Source organism: Bactrocera latifrons, unplaced genomic scaffold (genome assembly GCF_001853355.1).
Source record: "Bactrocera latifrons isolate USDA-ARS-PBARC rearing strain unplaced genomic scaffold, ASM185335v1 scaffold_72, whole genome shotgun sequence".
NCBI classification, from domain to species: domain Eukaryota; kingdom Metazoa; phylum Arthropoda; class Insecta; order Diptera; family Tephritidae; genus Bactrocera; species Bactrocera latifrons.
The window spans coordinates 554,557-579,964 of record NW_017537401.1 but is presented as its reverse complement, the minus strand read 5'-3'; the positions used below and the strand labels follow the sequence as shown (position 1 = coordinate 579,964).

Genomic DNA, 25,408 nt, shown 5'->3' with positions numbered 1-25,408 from the left:
AAAAAAAAAAAAAACAAATAAATAACTAACAAAAAATAATCAAATCAAAAACACTCTAATTGTTACTTACGTCAACTGTTCGCTACCTAATGCGAAAAATTGAAAGAATAGCCGCTGTTCGTCCTGGCAAACATGCACTAGGAATGCGCAAGCGCTACGGGTTAACGCGCAATGGTCGCTTTTATGTGCGGCTTTCAATTCCAATATGGCCTTATTTACAGCGGGTGACATAATGAGGGCCCGCTCGTTTAGATAGTTTTGATGCATTTCACCCAGTAACTGCTCATATTCGGCGCTGCGTTCTAAACGAGACTCAACTAACTGCGCTACACGTTTAATCTTGACGGCAGCTGTTTGGTATTTGCCATAATATAAAGCGAATGCGGCATCCGGCGAACTGTTTATTATAGTTGCAGTATTTTTCTTGTCAGTGTCCGAAATGTTTGTAGTTGCGCTTTGCAGGCTAGTTAAGTGCGCTTGTTTTGGATGTAGCGTGGCAGCGGTAGCTTGCGACATAATAACGGACGTGTAACTTTTTATTAAAGTCACCGCTTTGGCCAAACAGTGTTTGTATTTAACGGTATAAGAACCAGCATCTTTGAACTTAGGCTAAAAATAAATACAAATATTGTTACTCTGTATTAAAAAACGATTATGTTTTTGTACTTTACATTTGCTCTCATATATTCAAGGCACTCGTCGATACGATCCAAACAATCACGAAATGCCTCGCTTGCCACCGACAATGTGGGACTCTGCAATCGCTGATGCAACAGTTCTACTTGACTAAAATAGTGTAATCGTCGTTGTATTTCTTCTCCAAGCTTATGTAAACGGTGCTGTTCCTCCGTCAATTGCTCGCTGGCTGTATTTAAAGCACTTGTTTTTTGTGACACCGTCTCATATTCATTTTTTAAGGTGTTCAACTGCTGCATTGCAGAGTTGATCTGCTCTAAAATTTCTCCACATTCTGCATCCCGCTGTTCCAATTGTTGTAAGTATTGATAATACTGCGCATCTGCATGCCTAGTAATTTCCTCGTTGACACGATCGTACCATAGGAGAAAGTCTCTGGTGTTATTAATACCAGGAGCTGGCAAAGCCTGCAATTCTTGGGCGCTGGCACTCAGTGTACTCTTATTATTTTTTATGTCATCTTTGATTATGGTATCTGCAGCGCTTGTAATGGATGTAGACTCCGACGGCATCTAAAAAAGGCTCATCATCATACAGTTGCTATTTGTAAGGGTGGGGTGGTAATTACCTCTTTGAAGTTTCGACACTGATTAGTTATTATATCTAAACATTCCAACTGTAAGGTATTTAAAGGAGCAAGTGCGTCACTACTTGACTCCCATTGGAGCAATCTCGTCCGTACTTTTCGTAAATTTTCATTTTCACTCTGGACCACGGCAACGTCATCCATTTCATCCGAATCAGAATAGCTGGCAAATAATTGCTTGTATTTTTCTTGTTATCTTTTCTGTTTGTTTCGCGCACCTGAACTAATGTCAAAAGTATAGAGAAACAAAGTGTCAATCGATATTTTTACATCGACTTAATAATTTTTGTGGCTTTGTTTTTATGGAATAAAATAGAAAATAAAATATTTGTTGTTTGTTAGTAATTTAGAAACGGCAGTTGGAGTGTAGACTCCACATATTAAAATAATAAATGTAAATCAATATTACTCTAATAGTATTTAAATAATTTTTATATAGTAATAAAACAAGGGTACAATTTGTATAGAAGTTGCAACATTGTCGAGATCATTTGTTTACGTTGTGTAGTACTAGCTGCCACTTGGAAATTACTATACTCAATTAACAATTCATTTAATAATTTTTGGCCTCTGAGAATTTGAATGGCTCCCCAACCGGTCGTAACTGGTCTTTCACCCAAAGAGGGTCCCCCCGGAACTCGTGTTATAATACGTGGAGAGTTCTTGGGCACTAGAGCTACTGATCTCATAGGTAAGCTATATCGTGCTACGTGTATTATTCATTTTTGTTAACGCCCTATTTCTAAGGTCTGAAAATTTGCGGATTTGATTGCTTGCTATCGGCTGAATGGAAATCGGCAAATAAAATAATTGCCCGCACAGGCCCCGCAAAGGGCAAAGGCGACATTATTGTCACAACAATTAGTGGTGGTGAAGGCACATCCACAGTGCAATTCCGTGCTTATCACGAAACAATAGGCCCTTTGAAAGAGTCGGCAGTATGGATAGAAGAATCACCATCGCAAAATTTTGCTTGGGGTCGTCGCACTCTGGCACAATCGGTATTGACGCAAGAAGATCCGCTGGGTTTATCCATTGAAGGTAATGAACAAAAAATACCAGAAGACTTGCGTGACTTATTTCCCGAAGCAAGTGGTGACTTATCGCAAGAGAACTTTTCACCATCGTGGTTTTTGCTCGAAAACCACTTGGCTACATCTTTTGAGGACTTGAAAGCTGGTCTAGCATATTTAAAGCGAAAAGTGGAAAGTCAAAAAGAGGGTCAGTTATCATTTTTAAAATCAAATGCGGGCTCTGTGATTGATCAATTAGATACTCTGATGAATATAAAAGACAAGTTGCAAGAGGACACACGAATTTTCGGTACAGAGCCGCTAAATGTGCTGGAGAACTCAATCGAGAGTAAGTATTGACCTTTCACATATTTTTTTATTTGTAATGTAACATAATAATACTTCTAATTGGAATTCGATAGATTCCATATCTGAATCAAAAAATATCTTCACGGAAGTACTATTGCGCAAGGAAAAAGCAGATTCCACCCGCGCAGTTCTCTTTGCACTATCGCGTCATAAATTTTTATTTTGCTTACCGAATTCGGTTGAACGACGTGCGGAGGCGGGCGAATATGATATTGTTGTGAATGATTATGCTCGCGCCAAGAATTTATTTGGAAAAACCGAAATACCAGTAAGCTGTGATATCTATTTTAATTTTATACCGTTTACCATATTTATTATGTCGCCATTTTCAGATGTTTCGACGTGTACTTGAGGAGGTGGATCAGCGCATTCTACAGATACGAAAGCAGTTGCATGAAAAAGTAGTCAAGATGCCACAAAGTGTGGAACAGCAAAAGAAACTAATAAAGGCTTTAACCAGTCTTGAAGTAAGCACGGAATATTTATGTCATTTGGTAAATTATTTAAATATAATCAACTTCAGGTACAACAAAACGGCACGAGCATTGGTGATCGCATACGTAATGTTGATCCCGCTTGGGATGCCATTGAAGCACGTGCAAAGTATTTGGAATACACATTTAAGCAAACTTTTGAACAGTATGCTTCTAAGGACGCCGGTGGGCAAGAAAGTGAGCTATTTTATTGCCCGTTAAATGCCCCTATGTAATATGTTCATTACTTTAGAATCTAAAAACCGCGATAATTCCAATCAGCCACATAACCGTGTGTTGTTCTGTGAAGAAATTTGTGATATCGCCGCATCGCAATTACCCGATTTATGGCGCTTAGGGCAGTTATATTTCACTGGAGAGCTACGTGGTGCACACGATCCTAAGCCAGGTGATTTTAAGGTATACTATAAGTCATTATAAATAGCATACGTTTGAATTTATATATTGTTTTCTTTAGCGTATGATTTTAAATGCTATTGAAAAATTCTGCGCCTACTTGCGTGTCGCCGTGTTAATTGCTTCAGATTTGCGTGCGCTGCGTCAAACAATAGGTTTGGCTTGGCCCATCGGTTCATCATCGGCCACACATCAGTTTCTACCATGGATATCGCAGTGCTTGCGTTATACGCGCATCACATACGCCACTCTTATACGTTTAGATCTGCCATCTGAAGCGCTGGACATCATACAGAAATTGATCGATGAAATACGTATTTTCTGCTTTTCAATAACATTTAAACGGGCTAGTGACCGCTGTAAGAAGTTGGGTGAAGAAGAAACTTGGGAAATGGACGTAGAGGACTTTCCGGGCGCTACAATGTTGCCAAATTGTTTGGAAAAATTGTTGTTGGAGACGCTGGATGAGGCGCAAAATGCTTGCATGAATCCGGAAATAAGGTAAGTTAAAATTTTTTTATTTTTTTTAATTAAATTAATTTTAATTAAACATTTTTTATATCTTTGTATATATTTTTAATTTTTTCTATTGATATTATTTTATTATTTTTTTATTATATTTTTCTTAATTATTTTTTCTATATGTTTTTATTTTATTTATTTATTTTTTACTTTGTTATATTTTTATTTTATTTAATTTTTTATATTATTATTGTATTTTTTATTATTATTTTATTTAAATATTTTTTAATTTTTTTATTTTTGATATTACATTTATTTTTCGTTTTTTTCAGGGAAGGTAACTTATTGGAACCGCAGTCGGATGGTCAGCGGGAAGTGTCACAACGTTTGCAAGAATTCTTATCCACCTTCTGTGGTGTTATTGAAGAGTTGGCCTACCAGTCACACGACGAAGAGACACCCACTCACAACGTGTCTCAACTCATTGGTTATCCAAATGTACAACAGAGCGCACTAATGTCTGGACGTTTTTGGAATTCCAGTACTATAACCTGGGAGCAGCGTATGCTTTGTTGTCTCGCCAATTGTGCATATTGCAACAAGAGTTTCTTTCCACACGTTGGCGACATATTTGTCAAGTACCAAACACATTAAAAATAAATAAAAAGCAACATTTCAAATAATTTCATTATACATTTTTAGATATGGTTACCCCTTGCCGACACTGGCAATTGAAACGTCGCGTTATTCCGTTAATCAGTTGTTTACAAATCTCTTGGATGCATATGTGGAACACAAAGTGGACCCATTGGTCGGCACAATAGAGCCATCAATGTATTTGGGGCGATTCCAATGGGATAACGAAATGGAAATCGGCAAGTTGCGTCCATACGCGCACGAATGCTGTGACAACTTGGTAGGTGTTTATTCCGAAATATACACAATATCGCCGGCCTTGTTGCGTCCCATACTTGAACCGATTGTGCTTACCGTTTCGGAGGAGTTGGCGCGCTTAATGAGTTGCGTGCAAGAATTTAGCTACACTGGCGCTATTCAAGCTAATGTGGACATACGCTTGATAAGGGACGCCTTGAAGTTTTATACAAACGAAACGGCAAAGTAAGTTTTTTTTTTTCACTACTGTTTCATAACGTTTTGGGTTCTTGCTTAATTTTGTTGTTTTAATTTTTTAGAAATTATTTCCTCGAAGCCTTGGAGGCTATAAAACCACCACTTAATACGGAGCAATTGCGTAAGAGCGACGAAATATTGGAACGTGTTAAGACTTGCATGAAACTGCAATTGATGTGCTTTTCCGTCAAGGATCCATAAATTTCGTAGTGACTACGAAATTACTATAATATTTAATTTTAAGGTATTTACTTATATTGATATTAATTACCTTTAAGGTTATACAAATATTTATTCCAATTCCAACGAATGTCTTAAATGCATAAACGTAATATACCACATATATAGCATTCAGAAAAATTTTCTTACAACTTTATGGAATTATCAAGATATAACAGCCATACAAACCGAACGATCAAAATCTAGTCCTGGTATGAAAAACTTGTTTATTTGGCCAGACATTTTCACGAAATTTGACATGGATTATTGTCCAATGCAACGGTACAATCTCCGAAGAAATTGTTTAGATCGGACCATTATAGCATGCAGCTGCCGTGCTAACTAAACAATTGAAATCTAATCCTTCTATGGAAAACTTTTTAATTTGACGAGTTATCTTCACAAAATTTAGCATTAATTATTCTCCAATACAACGGAAAATTTCCGTGAAAATTGTTCAGATGGGACCACTATAGCCATACAGCCTGAACGATAAAAATCCAGACTAATCCATTGATGAGATCGGACTTTATTAGCATATGTATGTGTAGCTGCCATACAAACTGTCCGATCAAAATCAATTAATATTCTTTTAAACTCAGCTTTTTATTATTACCATGAAATAGATGGTTACACTTAAGCAAAATTTATTTTTCAAATAGATTGTTATATATTTACATATAAATTTATTAAAAAACTCGAAGATTCTGGGTTGACAGGATATCAACTTTTACAGCTTAAAGTCAAATGAGAAGTCATCACCCATAGTTTGGAACTTTTCAAAGTTTTCCTTGATCGCCTTCTCTACATCAATCGAATCGAATTTCTCCTGTATACGCATTTTCACAGGATTCTCTAAAATATCCATAATTTGATAGCGTAATAAGTTGGGTAAAATATTGACGGCAGCCTCCGCAATATAATCCAAAGTACCAGCACCATCACTTCGTATTTGTATATTACCCAAATCGATTTGCAAATCATTGATTTGTGGTCGCTTACGCGTATCTAGAGATTGACTCAACTCGACTGTCACACGAATATATTGAACAGAAAATTTGAATACGCCTGTACGAGATCCAAGAGTAAAATCAATTTCCCAATGACTTTCGCCGGCAATCTCCTGTGTGCCCACATGGAAATGTAATTTAATTGTATTATTCTGCATGGCAACTGACATGTCGCCCACGCGATAGAAACTCGATACACCCCAAATCCAAGAGTTCACCAGCTGAAAGGTGAATATGCCAGCCGTACGATTATAGTCGGGCAAATGATATGGATCGTAACCCATATCGCGCACCTTCTTTCTACCTTCGGCTATGGCCATATCTAGTGGTGATATCGAATTGGGTAAAAGTCGGTCACCTACGAATTTTTCCAGATTTCCATTTATCTCTTCGCGCAATTTCATATCGGCTTCCGCTAGCATGAACGGTTTCATGGCATCGAAGACGAGTGTGGGCGCAGAGTTGACAACGCTTTGAAATAAATTGCCGACTAAACCTAAATTCTGAAAATCCATAGACATATCACCAAAAGTAATATCCATTTTTATGCGTTCCGTAGTTAAATGTCCATCCCTTTGGACAGCTAGTGCTGCATTCGCCTTCACGTAAACATTTTTAAGCACAACTGTGAACGGGCCGTTAGCTCGGGTAAACAGTGAACTCAGCGTGTACTTGCCACGAACGTCCATTTTGTCCAATTGTATACCGGCTTCGACCTGAAATTAAAGAAAATTTGCAGGTGCCAATATTGAAGCGAAAAAAAGTATCGAGATATCTTAATTTTTAATTATTGTCTTCAGCAACGGTACAATCTCCGAATAAATTATTTAGATCGGAACACTATAGCATATAGTTGTCATACAAACTGATCGATAGAAATGAAGTACTTGTATAGAAATCTTTTTTATTTGACGAGATACGAAATTTGGCATAGCTTATTGCTCAAGAAAACGGTAGAATTTCCGAAGAAATTTCTTAGATCGGACCACTATAACGTATAGCTGACAGAGAAAAATCCAGTTTTTATATGGAAAACTTTTTTATTTGACGAGATATCTGCAGGAAATTTGACATGGATTATTTCTTAAAGTAACGGTACAATCTCCGAAGAAATTATTGAAATCGGGCCATACAAACTGATCGATAGAAATCAAGTCCTAGTATGGAAACCATTATTTGACGAGATATCTTCACGAAATTTGACATGGATTATTGTTCATATCAAGGGAATTTAGACCATTTAGACTGACCGATCAAAATCAAGATCATTTTTGTTTATGAAGGGTTTTCTAGCTCCGATGCAACTGAAGTTAACATTTTTCTTTTTTTAAATTCTTGTTTGAACGCGTCATATTATGAACCTAGCTCTGAGCACTGAATCATTGCTCTCGCTACACACATTTGAAACTGCTGTTATCAACAACAAACACACTTAAGTCTACATATTATCTTCTTTCCTACTAATCAGCGATTTCGTATGCGTTTCGATCTTAATGGCGGCGAACGTTTCAGAGCTAAATTAAATTATATTTTGTTTTGAATTTATAAATATGTATGTATAATTCATGTAAATTCCAAAGCTTTCTTAATTAAAATATATTCTTACCTTCATAGCTTTCAGATCCGCTTGCACCGTGTCAATACGAAATTTCGACAAACCATAAGCTTTCACCTGCATCATACTCAACGTGCCCATACCGAGACCTTTGCGCATGTCCGGCACCTCCATGGGATCTGGTATTGGCGCACCTGGAAATCCAACGGGATCTTCTTGCTTGAAATGCTCTAGGACGGCGAAAAGCTGTGCCGCCAAACGATTCTCTGTCACGCGTACATTATGGTCATCCTTTGCGTCACCAGACAAGTCAATATCTGTGTTGAACGACTCCTCCTCTATGCCTTGTGGAACTATACAACAGCGTTTTTAATCAGATATACTATATATGTATGTATGGGTGGCTACATGAATGAGTAGTGCTTATTTACCAACATCCTCATCGCCTATAAGCGCCTCACTGAGATCCAACCAAAATAGTAAGGCCAAAGATAACGCGAGCCATGTGTGCTTCATAAGCATTTTAGTTATGAATTGAATACAACAACAAGTTATCAGTAAAATTTAACAGCATCCACGAAAATAAGAATATTCACTTATTCACACGAGTCTTTGAATTCTGATAATATGGATTACACACTAACGACAACGGCGTTTAGGTGCCGAGTTGTTCGCGCCACGACGTTCCGTGCACAAATGGCGTCATGAATCGATAGTAGCCTGAGGGAGGAATCGCTTTGAGATGCACTTGTGTGGTAGTGTAGAAAGTGAGCGACAACGAAGCGGCTTTGAACTCAGCTCTGAGATTAAAATTAAGAACTTTGATTAACAAGTGATGTTACACTTTAAGATAGCAGTGTGCAAAATGTGATTATTATAAATAAATTCATAATTCGAGCTGTTTTAAGTAGCAAAATAACGTTACCGTCGGACAAAACTTAACGATGTTAGGGGCAGTCAGTATTTTCAAAAACTCGTTTTTTAGCATTTTCTTAAAATATATTTTTAAAATATTATTGAAATATTGATGTAAAACCGACAATTAAAGGTTCTTGGACGTTTTGAAATGTTCGAGATCAGTATTTATTTTAGATGCATATCCTAGAATTACTGATGGCCCAAGAAGCTGGGGTTGGAACTAGGTAAAGACGCAGTACTTTTGAAATTTTTATTTTTTTTTTTTTCAAATTTCCTTCAAGTCGAAACCTTACTAATGATGCTATGTTTTTACTTTTACAATAACAATGATCGACACGATTTTTGGTACCTCTACTCAATATTAAATTTCAGTTTCTTCTGCACCAGAAATAAGAGAAAACAATATTTTGTATTAAAGTTTGTTGGAATTTTTTTCGTATTCTTTTTATGTTTATATGGGCAAGTGAGCCATTCGTATCAGGCAAAAGCAAACTTCAAGTGCTAAAAATAAAATTTCCAGTATTTTTCGATGTCTAAAATCAGAATTTGAGCATGAGAGTAAAAATAATTTTTGACCGGTGTAATTTACACCAAAAAAAATTTCGTTTCGACGACAGTCGGGGCTCCGTAAATGGAACGGAGCCTGGATTTTTTATCCGGTCGAAGGCTGTCAATTCGGCAGAATTCTGCCGTTTCAACAACAACAACTGACAAAAAATATATATTTTTTTCATTTTAATTTTTTCATGTCTATGAAACCTGATAATGGTCATAGCATTTGAATAATATAAATTCGCTTTTGTTTAATAATTTATTACATTTATTACCCAATTCGATTTAGATTCATTTTAAAACTTAATTACTCCAATTTAAAAGTATACAATAAATTTTAACATACAAACATACTATTACATACTAGTTAATATGTATATTGTATGCATTTATTCCTACATATATAAATATCTTCTTTTTTAATGTGTATATATATATATATGTGTGTGTGTGTGCTTTGTGTTTAATGCTGTGATAGATTTGGTTAAATACACCTTTAACTTAATTTTAACATTTCAAAAATGCTTCGAGTTTCTTTCAAATTTAAAATTACCGCTGCCTACTACAAATGTATTAAAAATGCTCCACAATTAAAGCAATAAAGTTTGCTTAAAACATTCAAATAATTTTAACATTAATTATGATTCCTATAATTTTTTTTTACCGCTACACTTACAACTATGCTAATATATGTATAACCAAAAACTTCAAATTATTTTACAATTTGTTCGAAACCATTTAGAACTAATTCAATATAAAACTTTATAGATACCTATATACATGTATATATATATAGATATATGTATATAATACAATAACATTATCATCATCTTATATAAAATATATTGCAACTAGCCTATCTGCTTATGTTTTGTTTGCAAGCATAAAGCAATGCCTAAAATTAGGCAAAAATACAGACACGTAGCTGGTGTTGGAAGCAGTCCAAAACGATTTAGGAGCTCACATTATAATAAGTATAATGTTTTTGAAAAATAAAAATAAATATATTAAAAATGAAAAACTAATTCTAGCAGTGCTTTAAACTGAGATTTGGCAATTTCTGTATAAGTTTTTAAACTAATTTTGCGTGCGTGAAACCTAGACTGCATAAATATAATATATCAAAGAGTATTTTTGTTGTTGGCAAAAAAAAAATTAAGCTATTTGTTGACCCGATTCCCAACTTTTCTGAACTATAACTAACAATACATGTACAAATTAAAAAATTTGCCTAGATTCAGACTTCAAATATGAAATATTAGTGTAAGATTAAAATAATAATAATAAATAAATATATGCAACAACAACAACTGCATGTTATAATTATAGTTTTTCGCTTACAGCTTTGGCCTACTTGCGCATACTACAATTATTGGTGGTGTGCGTGATCAAGTTCTACGAAACCAATTCTCTGCGCATTAAATGTGCTAATATTTTTTTTTATGTTTAAATAATTCTTTTTTATACTCATGCGAGTTGAAAAAGACACTTTTGCATTTCACTGGAAATGGGGAAGCTAATTGAAAAAATGTTTTGTACTAAATATACATTTTAGCCGTATTGATAAAGTAGCGTTCACCAATATAACTTAAAGAGTTGATTTTGATTTATTTACGCATAATAAATAATTGCACTAAAGAAGCCGCCTTTGAGACAAAACGGCGCACGAAAATCTTATAAAAATGTTTCGTAATACGTTGGCAAAATAAAATTTCATTTATGAAAGTTTAATAGCTTCCAGTTTTTGATTTGCCTGAGCTTTTAATATTTTTTAAATATATAAGTAAGTTTCCAGTATTTTTCTACTTTTTGGTCAGTTCAGACAAGATTAAGCAATTTAAGCTTTCATACACTTGAAGTTACCTGTTTCACTCAATAATAGCTTTTTTCAGGGCGCTCACCAAGTTAGTTGCCTACTTTCTTATTATTGACAAACATATCATTTACATATCACTCGCTTCAATTACTTCTACTAAAGCGGGTGTTATGTGTGATCCCGCACCGGTGATATTCATATTCATGCCCAGGCTCATGCGACTAGCGCTGCCACTGCCACTACCCGTACTGCCACTACTCAGTGACGGCACAGACGTTATGCGGGTACTTGTTGATGCATTCGACAAACCACTGTGACTATAAATTGTGGATAACATATTTGTATTATTACTACCGCTATTCACCATGGTCGTTGACGTGATGGCGCCTGTGGTGAAGTTCAAATATTCTGATTCCATAGAATCAGAAAACATTTCCGCTTTGAAGGTGTTAGGTGAGGAAGAGACAATAATTGGTGACAGCGTTATTGTTGTAGCAGAGGATGATAGTATTGGGGTTAGTGTTTGTGTATGGTGCATATTGTTGTTGCTGATCGTTGCTGGGCGAATTGTAACAATATTTTGTTTTACTTGTTGATTTTGTGTATGTGTGTTATTATGCAATTGTGGCTGCTGCTGTTGTTGTTGATGATGATGTTGTAGTTGCAGCGGCAACGAAGTGGCTGCTACACATTTGCCACTTGTCACAGATGCTGGCATATTATTAGCGGATGTGGTGATTAAATGCGACGAAACAAGCCGTTGTCCGTGTATTTGTTGCTGAGGGTGCTTCTGTTGTTGCTGTTGTTGCACGCGGTGCTGCTGTAAGTGTGGCTGTTGTTGCAGCAGCACACTTTGCTGTGAGCTTTTAGTCGTTGCCGTAGACGGCGATGTTGTTGAATTGCTGGTACTTGTGTTGGTTAGAATATTTACTGTTGTCAAGTTGCTCAATAAAGTGTTACTGTGGTTATTACTGCCGTTGGCGGATGAAGTTACCTGCAGTTGGGGTATACTATGAATGCGCTGGATGTTGGAATTGCTGTGTTGGTGGTGTGCTTGTCCCGTAGTTACGACATTTACAACTAATAGTAATAGGAAAAAGAAGAAATGACATAAAAATTAAATTTGAAATTGAATTGTCCAAACTGCTGGGTTAGACTTACCCTGGTATTTGCCCTCAGCGTTTTGTATGAGAACAGACTCCATAGGCAACATATTCGTTTGGTGTTGGTTACTACTGATGGTGGTGACCGTTTGCGTTTGTTGTTGTTGTTGTTGTTGTTGTTGCTGCTGCTGCGATGAAATAGGATGCAAACTAATGAATGGTATTAGCGTTGCTCCTTTGGAAGACGGTGATGAGGAGTTCGACGTCAAATGCAGTTGTGAGGTTACCGTTGCTATTGACGGTGATGGTGATGATAATGCGCTTGATGAAGTGCTTTGCTGCTCAGACACAATTGTTATAGCCTGTTGATGCGTTGGGTGTTGTTGCGGTGATGTTGTTGTTGCCGTCGAAGTGTTGCGCGGACGTGTGGTCAACGTTGTGCCTACTTGCAACTCACTTGGGCTCAACCTTGGGGTTTCATCTGCCACTTGAATTTCATAGCATGCTAGTTCTGGTATTACAGGACGCACTTTACCACCATCCGGTCGATGAGGATTTCGGCAGCCACGACATTTGCAACCAATGCACGACTTGGAATCCACATAGCAGGGACAACGCTGACCGCAACAAGTCAGTTTACCAGGCGTTGGGGTAGCATTGCCACATCTACATCCTCTTCGCTTCGCGTTCAATTTGTTCGCCTGAGATTGTTGCTGTGTTGTAACCACTGAGTTGCTAATTGCCGTTGGTGTTGATGTACTTGTTGATACAGGCGAGTTTGCTGTTGCGGCAGTCTTCTGTAAACAAACGAATTTTGTTTGATGAAATCGTGTTTATTTTAAAATTTAAAGTTAAAACTTACTCTCTGTCCATTTTCCTCATCACCGTCTGTTTTTCTTTTAATAGTAATCTTATTACCGACGCCGGTATATAAAACAGAGTACATGGCTGAGCCATTGGAAACCGTTTTTATGGAAGGAGGATTACGTATTTGTTGTGATGTAATAGTGGCGGTGGTTGTAGTTGCAGTTGCGCTGGTAACCGATGTGGGAGACGCTACTGCACCTGTGCTTGCCGAAGTGATTATAGACGAGGTCGTGGGCATACATGCCGCAGATACTTTAAAAGTAACAGACGCATTCGTATCCGAGTTTGTTAAGCCGGCTGCTTTTACTGCTGAAGCTATGCTGATTGGTGCACCTCCGCGTGCTTGTGCTTGTGCAAGTTGACGTTTAAGCGATTGTAGCTTAGCTGACGCTATCGTCAAGGGTGCAGTGGTGGTGGCGGATGAAGATACCATCGGTACAACAATACCGGGTGTGTTTGGACCAACGTATGTAATCGTGGGAGGCGCTGACAGAGAAGCAATGCTACTATGGCTGCTTCCCACCATTGATTGGGTAGCGCATAAATGTGGTGTTTGTATACTATTCACTGTGGATTCACTGGCGCTTGTTTTTATGTTCCTAACATACAACATATGTGATTGACCGTGAGCCTGTTGCTGCTGCTGTTGTTGGTTTGTCACATTAACTTTCGATGTCATTAGAATGTGGGCATTGCTCGGTGTAGAAGAGTTTCCTTGGTTGTTTGTTTGTTCCCGTTTGACGATAGCAGTGTGTGTAGGTAACAAAGTTATGGAGTTGCTGGATGTCGCCGCGGGTGTTATTGGGGAAGTTGATAGCCGAGGAGCGGTATGAGTTTGAACCCTTTTCTGAGGCACTAATAAAGGTGCCAACGGCGTTACAGCACTAACACTTGATGTTGGCTGATTCGGTACACTTGTAACCGCCGCTGGTATTGTTAGAAGCGTATTTTGTAACTTAATTGTAGGACCCATTTGTGGTAAATCAGCATTAAAAGCGTTTAATATATCATCATAACGGGCACCCTCCTGAATAATATCCCCACAAGTAGTCATGTGTGGCATTGGCGCAACACCGAAAACATTCTCTCCACTACAAGTCAGCGCTTGGTGAGCCTTTTGACGGCTCAGATGCGTGTAAAAATTCGAGGACAATAAATGCTCACACAGGCTTTTATAACAAAGCAGAAGGCAACGCATAGTTTTATTTTCAGTATATGTTTTAAAATCCTGCAGATCTTTGCAATTGATGCATAAGGGACGCAGTGCTTTTCGTCCACGAACACATAATCGACACACATTGTGTTGACAACGCGCATTATTCAAAGGCTCGTACGGATCATTTAGAAGGCGGGCACAAACAGCACAAGAAAGCAGTTGCCTTAGTTGCCCAAACAGGCGGCTAAGATCAAGCATGCGTTGCTCACCAAGACCGTTACTATCAGTAGTATCAAATTGCAACACTAGTTGCGCTGTAGAAACATAAACACAAACAGCGTTCATTGCGTCAAGACGCTTTTCTTCACCAACACCGCTACCACCACTTAAGCTGCCGCTGACTACAGAAAACATCAATAATTGATAGAATGATTTGGTAAAACACTAAGCAGGTGCAAATAAGGTGATAATGACACTCAGCAATTTAATGTCCCATATTCGCTACAAACTATTTATATGTATATATTTATTGTTTTCTTCATATGTTTTGTTGTTATTGGCTTAGAGAGACTGTTGCAAAATCGATGGCGCTAACAACCGGCGATCAATGGTCGAAAAGCGTTTATAAACTGTTTATAATACTTCGAACTTGTTTTATTAGTAATTATTTATAAAAGGTAACGATGGCATAGATTTCTACAGCAGCCATATAATTAGCTACAAAAACTTTATTCACTGAAAATAATGTCACCAAAAGAATGTCGATTGCTTGCGGCTGTTAATTGCTTTTATTTGACACGCGCTCAATAATTCAACACAAATAATATTCTGCAGACAATATTTGAAAATTATATACAGCCTTGCACTTCACACCCGCATTGCTAGAAAAAGTTTGCTTAACTTCCAATATGATTTAGAAAATTGTAATGCAAAATAAAAATTGCGCTGAAAAATGCTGAAAATTCTGATAAAGCACTAGCAAAACTCGCCGATTGTTTTTTGGCATTTCATTTTACGTTTGACATTCACTTTGTTGACATTCTTTACATTTTTCTTTTCATTATTCTTTCCAATCAGTACAGTACGTAGTAAAACTCGAAAATGATTTAGCTAATTCAAGAAGAAGAATAAATGCAACCAACTTTGGTCATGTAATTTGCCGCCTCGAAGGAACTAAAAAAGCGGAAAAGTGGCATTTTTATTCGAAAATATAAATTCCTTTTACAAATTAAGTAAATTAATTAGTAATTGTTTAGTGAATCAAAATTTAAGTTAATCATAATGTAACGACTGTTTTTGCGTAATATAAACGCATAAGTGGTAAATGAAGTGTATTCTTGTTGCTTTAGTTGTGATTTCGTGTTTCCGGCGAGTGGCGTCTTTGGCTGCATGCAAATTATGTATTGGAATTAATGACTACGAACATAACCAACTTTTCAGACGACCGAACGCAAATGTTTGCAATGTATTGAAGGCAAGTAACTGTTATTGTAAGATTTACATTATATAATTATTACAAATCTAAATGTATCTTGTTTTTATTATAGGAGAAAAAATTGTACTAGATAAGGTAAGATATCTGTACTATTAATAGCTACTTTTTAGTATACTAGGCTTTATAGGGCAGTAAATCAAGCAGGCCTGTCCCAAGCAATACCAAGTAAAAATTGAGTCACTTTTAACACGACAGAACTTTGCTTAAATCTAACGCCAGCAGGTGTCTTAATTTTATAGGGTTAAAACGAGAAAAAACGTTAACTTTGCATACACGGAAGATATAATACCTTTCACAGGTCAATTTCTCATATCATGTACCGTTTCTTGAATCATTGTGCTAGTTAACTCTAAAAAAAAATATACATTTGTTTGGTTTTAGATACTTTTTAAACAGTGCATACCTTTAAAATGTAAATAATCCATAATCCGCCTTCACTTTTCATTTTGCACCTAAGGCAAAAGTCAATGAATCTTTCATTTATTTATGCATTTTAATCATCACCTTCGTGGCAAGTAAACGTAAAAAAAAAAATCTTTGCGTAAACAGCATAATATTAAAATACACATACATTGAAAGATTCGAAGTGTAAATACTGTGGCAATCACATCTGTTGTTATAGAAGAAAATGAATAATTAAAATATATAACGAGAAAATCGCGATAAATATTGCCATTAGGAACGATCGTATCACTTCAGCGAAGTGATGCAAAGAATCAGCCGGTCAGATAATGCTATGCCCGTCGGACGCCTGGTGCAAACATCCAAACTTACATACATTCATATATACAATAATAGGGTGATGCTTTTCCGTGGGGCGTACAGCTTTCAAACGGAATGAATTCATTGCGCTCTTCTCTTTGCCGGCAATCGCATATGTACATTTTCCTGACTATTGGTCTATGACACGATCGCACGCGGCACTAGTTGCCGTCTCGTCGTCTTCATAACATTTACATGCGCGTATTTCGGTGAGCATATCCTAGGTAAATAGGCATGCGCGATTCACCAACACACGCCTTCGAATCAGCATCAGCATCATTCACATCCATACACTTACAGCATTTTGGGTATTAACGGTATATAGCGGCCCGCAATGGGAACTCTTGGCAGCCATCGTTATTGCAAGTGGAAAATTCTTTCAGTTGGTGTTTCGTACTCGTCGAGTGTTGTTCTCGGTTTCTTCCTCAGAAGATTTTCCGTTTCTCATCTAAAATAAGTTTTATTTATTTAATTTATACACACATATACATATATATAGTATATAGTATATGTGTCGCGGCACTTTGAATTAAATAGTTTTACTGTTTGACAATTCAATCGGGGGGAAACCGCAACGTTTTACATTTGTGTACCGTTAAGTGTACGACTAATTTGTTTTTGATCCTAACGTGTCCAGAGTTTATGGTTAGTAACGCGCTAAACTACTCACATTTCATAATCAATCGGAAAATCGCGAAATCCATCGCCTGTCTACTCACCGGAAATATTCAGCAAAGTTACATAACAAGCAAAAATACACTCAAAAATATTTTTTATTAAAATTAAGCTCACACATATTTATCGAACAGTGTAAAAATGTGTTAAAAAAACCGAAAGACTAAATTGAGTGGCACTATTTGTAATTATTACATTTGAGTACATAAAAATCATAAAACATATACACACGTACGAAAGTATATTTATGTGTATATGTGTGCATGAGTGGTAGTGAAACTATTCGAAACCAAAGTGAAAATCAAAAATCGGGCGGTGGAAATGTGTAGTTGAGTGTGGTCACTGTCAGTAAAAGTGTTCCATCAGTTGCTGTAATATCGCCTACAGCAATAGCAACAGCAACAATGCGAGCACCAGCGCCAGCACTGGCTAGCAGCGACAGTAGAACACGCAGCAGAAATTCGGTTGAGCAAGTTTAACGAACTGAGTTCATTTCTATTTTTGAAATACGAAATAATTTTCCTAATTTTTCTTTTACTTCATTTTAACGAATTGGCCACAAAGTGTGCTGTGGCAGTGAGAATGGGAACTCTTCTAGCTATTGTTGTTGCTGTTGATTTCGCTGATGATTTGGATGCTACTGTTGGTGATGGCCGACTATGTTTGTGATTATGGCCATCGCTGCAAGTGTGTATGTATGCGTGTGTGTGGCTGCAAGCGGTTGGTTAGCCCATAGCGCCGCACAACCTTGCCATGGCCCAAGTATAATTGACTACACTGTTAATAATTTTTGTCCTTCAGGAAGGAAGTGCTGTAACTGTCAGTAATATAATAATTTCATAATAATTTCAAAAGTTGTGACAATAAATATTTAATAGTAAAAATTTCATTTTATTTTTACAGAACTCATCTTAAACTTTTAAATTACGAATTTAGTAATAATAATAAAAATATGTTGTCTGAAATAGTTAGTCAAATTGCTAATGTTTCAAAAAGATCTTGGGACTTCTGTCTTCAAATTATTCTTAGGATCTAAATATTAAAGCATTACTTTTGCATCGTAGCCGTTTCGAAGTAAATTACTAAATCAGTTCTAAATGACATTCAAAATTGTATAAAGAATATATTTAGGGCAAGTATTGAGTGTATTATTGAATTTTTTATTTTATTCAGCCTTAGTACTCAATATTCCGTATTTTGTGTATACATTTTTTTCGCAGTGTAGTGAACATTATTTTGGGCCTTTGATAATCAACTCTTTGTCGTTTTTTAAACAGCTCCTCAAATATTGGCTTTTTACATAAATTCACTACACTGTATATCACTTAATAGTGTATAAACAAAAATAAAATATTTCTCCACAGGAAACATGCGTCTGCTCGTTGCTTTAATTAGAACAGTCCAGAAATTCGATTTTGACATGAGCACGTAACATGCATGTTATTCATAAGGATTGTGGGTATATAGTATATTGGTACAAATGTATTTTAACATATATTCACTAAATTAATTAACGATTTTTATGTAGAGAAATAGGAGATTCCATATCAGAACATGCTTCTGATCAGTCAGTTTGTATGACAGTTATATGCTATAATGTTTCGATCTGAACAATTTCTACGGAGATTGTACTGTTGTCTTGGACAATAATCTATATACAATTTGTGAAGATATTTCGTCAAATAAAAAAGTTTTCCATACAAGCACCGGAATTTGATCGTTCAGTTTGTATGACAGCTATATGTTACAATGGTCCGTTCTGAATAATTTTCTTCGGAGATTTTAGCAATGCTTTGCATAAATATTCATACCAAATTTTGTCAAGATATCTCATCAAATGAAAAATGTTCCCATACAATGACCGGCTTTTTGTGGTTCAGTTTGTATGGCAGTTTTATATTATGACGGTCCGCTCTGCACAATTTCTTCAAAGATTATACCATTGTTTTGGATAATAATGCCCGTCAAATTTCGAAAATATATTTTGTCATATAAAGAAGTTTTCCCTACAAGAACTTGAATACGATCCTTCAGTTTGTATGACAACTATATGCTATAGTGATCCGATATCGGTGTTTCCGACAAATAAGCCGCCTCTTGGAGAGAAAAGGAAATGTTCAAAATTTCGGAACAATATGAAAATTAGGGAAAAACAACATAGCTAAATCAATTTAGCTCTTCGCCCTGTTGCGGCTATAAAGATGGGACATATTACTACATATTTAGATAGGTTTCATGTTAGATTTTCTATAATTTTACAAAATTTTACAATATCCCTCTTATAAGCAATTGGACATTACTTGTCTCTTATGCCATTTTAAATAGTCTCAGGGGCTCTGTACTTCGCAAGGACGTCTTTTCCACCAGAAAGCATTAACCCACGTTAAATTAGTATGTGGAACTGTTTGTACAATTTCAAAGCAAAATTTATTATATGTGGTATTATATGTATGTATTTAGAAAAAAAAAATATTCCAACAAAAAATATTTCGCAGAGCCATTCATTTTTATCATAAGCCATTTTAAAATCACAACCTCGGTATCCGTTTTAAGATCATTTAGTTGAAATCCAGTCAGAATGTAACACCGCATATATTCTAAAATTACGGCCGCCATCTGCCAAGGTCTGTAAACAAGACAACAACAGTAATTCTTTTGTTTGTGCTAAAAGAGACTACTTAATCCCTGACAATAAACTAAATTTTTTTTATATGAATAATGATGTGCTTAAGTGTTGCTATATAATAAATTAACCCGGAAAATGTCTAAAAACTGTCAATGCTACCAGCGAACAAAAGTAATTTTGCTTGTATATCATGATGTTTTCGTGTATTTGGACCACGAAAACATGCGCCAATATGTGCGTCGATCACCTCATGCCAGCCACCACTCATAAAGCGCTGATAAATGTGTTTTCACACAGAGTGCTTTCGCTTTCAAAATGTCGTCAGCACCATTTTTAATCATCGGTGGGCACAAACTATATACGTGCTTTGAGTAAAAAATAATGTGATCGCTAGGAAGACTGTGCTGTATTGTTGTTGTGCGCTAATTACTGTGGACACCATTAGGCTAGTGGGTTAGCGAATTGTTTTTGTTTTTTGCGAAAATGTGACAAGTTTTTTACCACTTTCTAGGGCAATGAGTTGACTTTATAGACAATATAGTGTAGTTCTTAGAAAATTATGTATTTTTTGTGACCAGCAGCTGCTGTCATCTCAAGATTTTTCTTATTTTTTTGGCGCTTTCAATAATGTGTTACGAATTTCGCGCACATTTTGAAGGTAAACATGTCAATTAAATGAGAAATTTTATCACAGCACATTTTTTTGTTAATTTTTGAATAAAATTTTTTTTAGTGTATTATGATACCGTCAAGTGTTCCTTAAATAGTTTTTAACAATTTGACTACACAATTAAACATTTAACTAATTGAAAACGCAATAAATTAACTGAGAAAAAGTAAAACCAAAGGAACTAATTAAGCTGTCAAAAAAATAAAATAAATAAAATTAATATAAAGTATATCATACGGACCTTAAGTGCAAATAAACCCAATTTAGTCGTGCTCGCGCGGTAATATGTCTGGTCAACCGCCACCGCCCTTTGGTGGGCCGCGTGGTTGGAATCCACGTGCACATAATCCCGCCTCGCCGTCGCCATCGTCGTTCATGTACCGTCCGCCCTCGCCATGGACACCGGTTGCGCCCAGCCCGCCACCAATCATTTCGGGTCCGCGTTATCCTTCTATGCAATCGCCGGCACCGATGAGTCCCACGCCTTTTGCGCACGCCATGTCGCCGGCTCCGGGTCGTGGTACACGCGGCACGAATAGCATACCGCATCCGCGTCCGCAATGGCCGCAACATGTAGCGGGCAATCACTCGCCGGCGCCATACCAGCCACCCACTTTCCAGCCGACTTTCTATCCCAATCAACAATCGGCTGTACAATCGCCACAACTACCGCCTAAAGTGGCGCAATCGCCAACCGGTCCCAAACCGTTCCGTCCCATGACGCATGTGCCACTACAGCATCAGAATTCGTATGGCGTTGGGCCGACCAGTTCCTTCCAATTATCACCGACTCCATCGCCGATTGTGTGCCAAACACCGAATTCGGAATTTATGTATAGTAATCGTCAAACACCGTTATCGCAAACGTACGAAACACCACAACAACATCTACAGCAACAGCAGCAACATCACTACCAACAACAGCAGCAGCAATATCCGCGACAACAGCCAACACCGAATCAATACGACTATGTCGGTGTGCCACTGGAGCCTCCGCATCCTAAATCGTATGTAGTTTATGATGATGAAGAGGAGTTCGGCCCATCGACAGCGGAAATCATAGCGAATCAATCCCAAGATTACGTCGATGAGAAGTTGGCCGAATATCAGCTGACCATTCTGCAGTTGCAAGGTAAGTGTTGTGTACTGAGTCTGTCAATTGAAAGAAAAATTTTAAATAAGTGTTTCCATAAGTTTTCATTGCTGAAATTATATTCAAAGTACATTTTTGTTAATAGTTTAGTAATATATTAATCGCCTGTACCGTAGCTATAATTCCCTTCACAAGTGCTTATGTGGTTTATTGCATGAAATGGCATATAAAGATCTTTATCGTGATTTTGATGGATCTATAGTGTCCGATCTGAATAAATTATGCGAAGATTGTGGCGTTGTCGTTTTAAGACGCTCCATGGATTTCCTGGAGCACGAACAGTCTAGTTTGAATTATTTTATTTTTCGTATAAATATTAAATATTTTACTCAAACTTTTTATTATTTCAAAGATATATATTTTACAAAGATTTTTTGAAATTTTTAAACCTGATCTGGGCACTGGAGCCTCAAGAGGTAGCAGGAAACGACCTGGCGCTCTGCTGCTGCTTCTAGGATGTTGAGACCAGAATTCTGCATAGTAGTGGGGTCCCACACCATACAGGAGTTGCTACTCACGGAGTAGAGAGGGGACAAAGAAAGTTACTGGCAGCAAGCAAACGGACCCCATTAGGGTTATGGTGGATATATGTGAAAGGGAACAGGGCACAATGGATCTTAGATCGCGATGCAAACCCAAAATTATACTCTATTCTTAGGAAAAATATTCAACATTGGGCCATTACAACGTCCTTCCCCTCGAAAAAAAGTTGTCTTAAGCATCGTATGAAGTAGAAAGGAAACAATTAAGGAAGAGCTTTTTTTTTGGTGAAACATTTTATACTTTTACAAAATCAAAGCATCTTTTTTTTTAAATTTCAATAGTATATCTGACAGGGGACCGATAATTGCGATAAAAAGTTCGCAAAAGAATCTGCGGTTCATATTTTCAATATCTGGGAGTCTGAATAGATTAGATCCGACTTGGATAATTTTTGGTCAAGAGGCGACACACCGCAAAGGAATCATTCGTCCAGAGTGCTATATTGCTTGGCTCTTGAGTTATATAAATATACTAAAAAATGAAAGAATCAAATGGAATTTAGAATTGTGTTGTTTGAGAAATAGGTGCGGTTTTGGCCCGATTTTCACACTGTAATGTAGGAAAATTTGAATAATATTACCTACAAAATTGAAATCGGAACAGTAGATCTTGAGATATGGTTTTCCATCTCAATTAGGTGCCACGTCTTATTTTGACCCCGGCTCCTATAAAGCCCTTTAATATCATATCGTGCAAAATTTAATATCTCTGGTTCTTTTGGAACCGTTATATGGAAAGTGGGCGAGGTTATCATCTTATGTCGGTGTAGTAGGGCGGTAGGGGTGCTTATGTAATTAACACAGAGCGATTTTACTTATTGTATTCAATCGAGAAATAATTTTTAAAATTTTTTTTTCGTTTTATTTTAAATATTTTATAAGATAAACTCTTCAAGCTTCATAGCATAGAACAATTTTGGCTGATTGCTGCGAGTTCTTACAATCTATTCTGTTCAAATGATTCATTAGCAATTATTCACTTATTTACTTAGTTAAAATTAGTGCTATTTAAAATTAAACGACGCCATTTTTCGCGCACAATTAATGCGTTACATTGCACATTTTAAGCGAATATAGGAGAATAGTCGACGGAAAATTAAATAAAAGCGCGTACATTTATATCTTTTACTTTCGACTAATTTCACTTAGCTGAGAATTTAGCCAATTCGAAAAACGCCGCATTACATTGAAGTGTTCGCACTTGACCCAGACGAACTAAACACCCGCTCGCCGACCACACACCAACCATTCACCAGGTTGTCGGTTGTATTTGCCGTCTGAATGAATGCACACACATATGCATGTTTTAATACTGTAAATTTATATGTATGTGTGTATATATGTATGGAAGTATCGGTGTGGTTCTGTAAGAATGTATCGAAAGTTTTCGGCTCGCTGCCAAAATTGTTAAAAAGCGCCATTTGGCGGTGGCATTCGATTATGTTTTAGGCGCTTAACAACTACATGTGAAAATATTAAAAAAAAAAAATTAAGAATTACTTGGTTGTATTTTTCAAAAAAGAATTCATTGCAATTTTTCTTCTAAATAAAAGTATTAACTTTGAAAATTTCTTGCATATGCAAGTGTAAAAATTAATTAACTATGCAAAAAAAGTCTGAAATCATTTTATATTAAATAATTTTCTAAATTTAATTAGTTTAGAATTTAGAGATTTTTAAAATATATTTTAGTTGTTTTTAAGTTATTTTTTTCGTTGAAATTCATAAAAAATTTTATTTTTACAAGCACAAAATAATGTTAAAAGCAATTAATATTTCTCGAGAAATGGGAAAAATTAAGTTTGAATATAAAAATAAAAAAAAAAATGAGTTTTTCTGGTGCCCGAAATGTGCAGTAGTTTTGAATATTTTTTCCATATTAGAACAGTGTATATAATTTTTTAAACAAAAAAACAAATAACCATATTAGATTGAAACCCATGACCCGAAAGTTAAAATAACAAAAATGAAAGTAAAAATAATTTACAAGCGATATGTAGTCGGGAAAACGAACGAGAGCGGCCTGCTTGAATTTTTGGCGGTTAAAAACGATTTAACACATTTTTCGGCAAAACTATGAAATCTATAGAAAAAAAGTTGTATGAAAAGGGGTTGTAGAAAATGGAAAGATTTACAACCTTTTATCGATACCTTTTGAACATAACCTCTAAACTTACGCGAAAAACATAAATATTACAGTTTTGGGGTTTTTTATTTTTATCTTGTACAAAAAAATTTTCTTTGGCGGTAATTTAAGTAAACTTTATTTCTTATGTAACAAATACACTGTGTTCATTTAATTTAAAATATTAATATTTAAATTATTATATTTAATTTCTATTAATCGAAAAAAACTATAAATTTCAATCAAAAATTCTCTCGTGAAAATTACTGATTTAAGTAGGTTTTATATTTTTAGAAATCTGTAGTACCGGACGGTATAAAAAATATATAGTGTTGTAAATATGATAAAAACAAATCACAAATTTTTAGTTGTTACTCCGATTTTTTATAAATTTTTTTTTTAATTTTCATTTTGGAACTAATTATAAAATTTCCAATTTTTAATTTTGATTTTGGAAAAAATAAAAAAAAGTGTTATTTTAATTTTTAACTTATTTCTAATTTAATTATGGTTTTGAGATTAAAAATTAAATTTTCAACTTTTAATTCCGAATTTAAAATTTTGGAATTTTTTTTTCAATTTATTGCTTGAATTTTTATTAATCTAAAACGGGGGAAATTTCAAAATCTAAAGCTAATCGTTTCCCTTTTTAATTTATTTTATTTGCTTCTCCAAAAAAATTTTTTTTTAAATTTATTAATTTTGGTTTTGAAAATGTTGATTTAAAAACGAATTTCCAATTAGAAATTACAATCTTCGGACAAAAAAAAATTCCAATTTTGATTTTTCGATTTTTGATCCTTTATAAAGCTAACATGTCTTAAGTTGTATTTCAGGGTTTCAAATAGTGCACTAAAAATATAATTGAGTTAAAAAAATTTAAATTTACGATGCCAATGTACTCAATAATGTAATTTTTAATTCCAAAGTATATTTTTTAATTCCAAAACAAATTTTTTATAACATAAATCGGATGAGTTTCAGTTAGAAATACAGATGTAAATTCCTTTTGTTATT

General features: G+C 35.7%; 5 protein-coding genes across 5 annotated transcripts in view; 2 read left to right on the top strand and 3 right to left on the bottom strand.

The window, feature by feature from the left end:
- Positions 1 to 1,484, bottom strand: part of LOC108976050 (conserved oligomeric Golgi complex subunit 3) — a 3,691-nt gene extending 2,207 nt beyond the window's left edge. The window contains exons 1-3 of the mRNA XM_018944962.1: positions 1,265 to 1,484; positions 672 to 1,208; positions 71 to 609 (exon numbers count right to left, since the gene is read on the bottom strand). Coding sequence (XP_018800507.1) covers positions 71 to 609; positions 672 to 1,208; positions 1,265 to 1,426 — 1,238 coding nt within the window. The 5' untranslated portion in view covers positions 1,427 to 1,484. The remainder of the gene's footprint in view (positions 1 to 70; positions 610 to 671; positions 1,209 to 1,264) is intronic.
- Positions 1,485 to 1,723: 239 nt separating this feature from the next.
- LOC108976071 (exocyst complex component 2) lies at positions 1,724 to 8,076 on the top strand. The gene is made up of 11 exons (XM_018944990.1): positions 1,724 to 1,973; positions 2,030 to 2,644; positions 2,718 to 2,932; positions 2,997 to 3,131; positions 3,188 to 3,335; positions 3,391 to 3,557; positions 3,616 to 4,055; positions 4,349 to 4,654; positions 4,719 to 5,135; positions 5,210 to 5,391; positions 7,991 to 8,076. Exons 1-10 carry the CDS (start codon positions 1,865 to 1,867, stop codon positions 5,346 to 5,348), a joined length of 2,691 nt encoding a protein of 896 aa, XP_018800535.1. The 5' UTR covers positions 1,724 to 1,864; the 3' UTR covers positions 5,349 to 5,391; positions 7,991 to 8,076.
- LOC108976072 lies at positions 5,970 to 8,898 on the bottom strand. Its single transcript, XM_018944991.1, has 3 exons — positions 8,363 to 8,898; positions 7,983 to 8,284; positions 5,970 to 7,092 (listed from the first exon to the last, which is right to left on the bottom strand). Exons 1-3 carry the CDS (start codon positions 8,451 to 8,453, stop codon positions 6,097 to 6,099), a joined length of 1,389 nt encoding a protein of 462 aa, XP_018800536.1. The 5' UTR covers positions 8,454 to 8,898; the 3' UTR covers positions 5,970 to 6,096.
- Positions 8,899 to 10,062: 1,164 nt separating this feature from the next.
- LOC108976075 (mucin-5AC) lies at positions 10,063 to 15,325 on the bottom strand. The gene is made up of 3 exons (XM_018944994.1): positions 13,183 to 15,325; positions 12,379 to 13,117; positions 10,063 to 12,297 (listed from the first exon to the last, which is right to left on the bottom strand). The coding sequence occupies exons 1-3, from the start codon at positions 14,755 to 14,757 to the stop codon at positions 11,345 to 11,347; spliced, it is 3,267 nt and encodes a 1,088-aa protein (XP_018800539.1). The 5' UTR covers positions 14,758 to 15,325; the 3' UTR covers positions 10,063 to 11,344.
- A 1,746-nt stretch (positions 15,326 to 17,071) lies between these two features.
- Positions 17,072 to 25,408, top strand: part of LOC108976048 (nesprin-1) — a 197,289-nt gene continuing 188,952 nt past the window's right edge. The window contains exons 1-2 of the mRNA XM_018944953.1: positions 17,072 to 17,245; positions 20,635 to 21,703. Of these exons, the coding sequence (XP_018800498.1) occupies positions 20,857 to 21,703 (847 nt within the window). The 5' untranslated portion in view covers positions 17,072 to 17,245; positions 20,635 to 20,856. The remainder of the gene's footprint in view (positions 17,246 to 20,634; positions 21,704 to 25,408) is intronic.